The following is a 4,300-nucleotide window of genomic DNA, read 5'->3' as shown; positions in this document are numbered from 1 at the left end:
TCCTGCAAATCCCTGGATTACTCGGGGATTCCTTGGTGTGAGGGCAGCTCAGGCTGGAGAAATCTGGGATATTACATGGAATTGAGAGCATTTAAATCGGATTAACCGAGGAGTTCCTGCGGCGGCGCCGGCATTTTGGGAAGTGGCTCCTGAATCCAGGGATGTGCAGCCTCAGCCCTGCAGGAATTCCATGGGGAACCTGTGCAGGATCCCTCAGGAACCTCTGCAGGCTCCCAAGGGCTGAATTTAGGGAAGATTGATATTCCCAGAGCATGGAAGTTATGGAAAAAAATGATGGTTTGGGAGGTTTGGCTCAGAATTGAGCAGGGTGGGGGCAGTGGAGTGAGCGCTGCTTTTGTGGTGGGAATTAAAGACCCTCCCTGCTGTGCGTGGAATCCATCAGCCATTCCCTAATCCTGGCAGTGCCCTGTGCTGGTGTGGAAGTCTGGGATTGGTCCTGGATGGAATCAGGGCAGTTTAATGTCACTTGGAACCTGTTTTCCAGCTGGGCACTCCGATTAAATCTCATTTCTACAATGCCAGGCTGGTGTGGGTGGGATAAATCCCATCCCATTCCAGCCCTTTCCATGGGCAGGGACACCTCCCACTATTCCAGGGGCCCTCTAGTCCCATTTACTGGTGTTTTCCTCCCCTCCTTGCACTCCCAGGATACAGAAGCCACTTCCAGCCCATTCCCAGCGCCTGCAAAAATCCCATTTTTCCCTCACACCTTTTGGAAAAAAATGATCCTGCCCCGTTTTACAAAGGAAGGAATCAGGGCAAGGCAACCACAGAGCATCTCCTCCTCTGAAAAATGTATTTCAACTTTTGCCACAGAGTTTTTCAGCCCAGCTTTTCCATGGAGTTTTCCAGCCCAGGTTTTTTTCACCAACTTTTTCAGGCCAGTTTTTTTCCACGGAGTTTTCCAGCCCAGTTTTCCAGCTTAGAGATTGAAGCTGGATTCCGTGATCAATTCCATGATTCCCAGTCCTCATCCGGGCTGCTCTGCCGTGCTGGGAAGAGGTGGAGGTGGCAGGAATGAATATCCAGTGGCCACTGGAGCTGCAGGATCTGGGATTAAAAGGCTGAGCTGGATTTCAGGGGAGCAGGGCCTGTCCAGGAGCAGGAGCAGGGAGGGCTGAGCAAAGAGCAGGGAATGTCTGGCATGAATATCCATGGAATTCCTGGTGCCATGGATCCTGTTGAACCTGCTCAGGGCTCTGCTGGGCTGATTTTTGGGATTTTCTTCTCCTGAGCGCTGCTTTTGTTCTGCTCAGGGGGAGATGAGCTCTAATTTTGGGGGAAAATTCACCAAAAATATATTAAAATATCTCTTTTTTTATATAAAAAAATAATTTCTGCCCCTCAAGTCCATTTATCTCCCCATTTATCCTTGCAGTAGCCCTGAAAAATAGCAGCTTTTGGGGCAAAAAATGCCAATTTTGTCCCATTTCACCTTCCCTGAGCACTGACTTGGACCTTGCTCAGGTCACTCTGTGAATTCCAAAGCTCCTGCAGGATTTGCAGCTGGAAATATTCTCACTCCTGGAATTCTTTGTGGAAGAAATCACTAATTCCAAGTTGAAAACAAAATAAAAATCGGTGAGTTTTGAATCCCTGTCCCAAGGAGGGAATTCCCTGAATAATTCTTTTTATTTATGAGGAGCCTGAGACTTTTCCATCCTGGGTGGGCGCCTGAATTCCTCAGAGGACACTGAGATCCTTCCTCAGCATCCCAGAAAGTGCTGGTGACATTCCCAAAGGGAAAACACTGTCCAGGAATGTTTTTTTTTGTTGGGGTGGAAGAAACATCAGGATTCAAATTCCTGCCTCCATCTCTGTAGGATTTGTGGGGGGAAAGGCCCGGGTGGAGTTTGCCAATTCCTGATCCTCGTGGAGAGGGAGGAATTTCCTCATGGAAAGGGAGCAATTTTCCTCATGGAGAGGGAGGAATTTCCTTGTGGAGAAGGAGGAATTTTCCTCATGGAGAGGGAGCAATTTCCTTTGCAGAGAGGGAGGAATTTCCTTGTGGAGAGGGAGGAATTTTCCTTGCAGTGAGGGAGGAATTTCCTCGTGGAAAGGGAGGAATTTCCTTGTGGAGAAGGAGGAATTTTCCTCATGGAGAGGGAGCAATTTCCTTTGCAGAGAGGGAGGAATTTCCTTGTGGAGAGGGAGGAATTTTCCTTGCAGTGAGGGAGGAATTTCCTCGTGGAAAGGGAGGAATTTCCTTGTGGAGAAGGAGGAATTTTCCTCATGGAGAGGGAGCAATTTCCTTTGCAGAGAGGGAGGAATTTCCTTGTGGAGAGGGAGGAATTTTCCTTGCAGTGAGGGAGGAATTTCCTCGTGGAAAGGGAGGAATTTCCTTGTGGAGAAGGAGGAATTTTCCTCATGGAGAGGGAGCAATTTCCTTTGCAGAGAGGGAGGAATTTCCTTGTGGAGAGGGAGGAATTTTCCTTGCAGTGAGGGAGGAATTTCCTCGTGGAAAGGGAGGAATTTCCTTGTGGAGAAGGAGGAATTTTCCTCATGGAGAGGGAGCAATTTCCTTTGCAGAGAGGGAGGAATTTCCTTGTGGAGAGGGAGGAATTTTCCTTGCAGTGAGGGAGGAATTTCCTCGTGGAAAGGGAGGAATTTCCTTGTGGAGAAGGAGGAATTTTCCTCATGGAGAGGGAGCAATTTCCTTTGCAGAGAGGGAGGAATTTCCTTGTGGAGAGGGAAGAATTTCCTCATGGAGAGGGAGGAATTTCCTCGTGGAGAAGGAGGAATTTTCTTTGCAGAGAGGGAGGATTTTCGTCATGGACAGGGAGGATTTTCCTCATGGACAGGGAGGCATTTCCTTGTAGAGAGGGAGGAATTTCCTCATGGAGAGGGAAGATTTTCCTCATGGAGAAGGAGGACTTTCCTCATGGAGAGCGAGGAATTCCCCTGATTCCACTGTGCTGCTCTTCCCTTGCTTTCCCAGCTTTCCAGCTTTTCCGCTGCCAGCCTCCCACCGTCGTTCCCAACGCCGAGATCATCACGGAGAACGAGGAGTTCAACATCGGTAAAACCTTCCCTCATCCTCCTCATCCTCATTCCCACCTCCCCAACTCCTGGCAACAGCGTTTTCCTCCCAGATTTGGGCTTCCAGAGGGGCTTTCCATGGGAGCTCAACACCAAACACAGCATCCAAGTGCTCCCGTTGTTCCCAGCCTTTTGCTCCCTGGAAAAGTGGTTTTTGTGGGAGCCCTGAGCCTGTTTGGAATCCCTCAGGAATCTTTGGGAATAACGATGGCTCTCAGGTGTTGCACACAAAGCTTTGGAGCTGTTATTCTGCTTTCTGGGGGCTTTTCAGGAGCTTTTTGGGGGCATTTTTTTGGTGGCTGTTGCTCCCATCCACATTTTTAAGTGGCCGCAGCCAGGATTTTTCTCGGAGCTGCTCTCTCTGAGGGGAATCTGCGCCTGGAATCGTTCCTGGATCTCGTGGGGTGCTGGGAGTTCATCCCAGGGTGACTCCAGCGTGGCTTTCGGAGCCTTTTATTTCTGATTTACACCTTTAATCCCTGCATTTCCCCCTTTTATCCCTCTTTTTATCCCTTTTATCCCTGCACTTACCCCTTTTATCCCTCAATTTACCCTTTTTTCCTGCATTTACGCCTTTTATTTCTGATTTCCTCCTTTTACTTCTGCCTTCCCCCTTTTATCCCTCTATTTCCCCTTTAATTCCTGCATTTTGACCTTTTATTCCTCTATTTCCCCCTTTTATTCCTCTATTTCCCCTTTTTATCCCTGTATTTCCCCCTTTTATCCCTCTTTTTTATCCCCTTTTATCCCTGCATTTTCCCCTTTTATCCCTCTTTTTTATCCCCTTTTATCCCTGCATTTTCCCCTTTTATCCCTCTTTTTATCCCTTTAATCCCTGCATTTCCCCCTTTTATCCCTCTTTTTATCCCTTTTATCCCTGCATTTTCCCCTTTTATCCCTGCATTTTGACTTTTTATCCCTCTACTTCCCCTTTTATGCCTCCATTCCCCCCTTTTATCCCTCTATTTCCCCCTTTTATCCCTGAATTTCCCCCTTTTATCCCTCGATTTCCCCTTTTATTCCTGCATTTTGACCTTTTATTCCTGCATTCCCCTCTTTTATCCCTCTTTTTATCCCTTTTATCCCTGCACTTACCCCTTTTATCCCTCGATTTACCCTTTTTTTCCTGCATTTACCCCTTTTATTTCTGATTTCCTCCTTTTGCTTCTGCCTTCCCGCTTTTATCCCTCTATTTCCCCTTTAATTCCTGCATTTTGACCTTTTATTCCTCTATTTCCCC

At 47.7% G+C, this 4,300-nt stretch overlaps 1 protein-coding gene across 1 annotated transcript in view; it reads left to right on the top strand.

Annotated features, from left to right (window-relative positions):
- Window positions 1-4,300, top strand: part of CSMD2 (CUB and Sushi multiple domains 2) — a 304,492-nt gene that overhangs the window by 251,926 nt on the left and 48,266 nt on the right. The window contains 1 exon segment of the mRNA XM_017736114.1: window positions 2,960-3,040. Within this exon segment, the coding sequence (XP_017591603.1) occupies window positions 2,960-3,040 (81 nt within the window).

Source organism: Corvus brachyrhynchos, unplaced genomic scaffold (assembly GCF_000691975.1).
Source record: "Corvus brachyrhynchos isolate BGI_N302 unplaced genomic scaffold, ASM69197v1 scaffold65, whole genome shotgun sequence".
Classification (NCBI taxonomy): domain Eukaryota; kingdom Metazoa; phylum Chordata; class Aves; order Passeriformes; family Corvidae; genus Corvus; species Corvus brachyrhynchos.
This window is presented reverse-complemented; position numbering and strand designations above follow the sequence as displayed.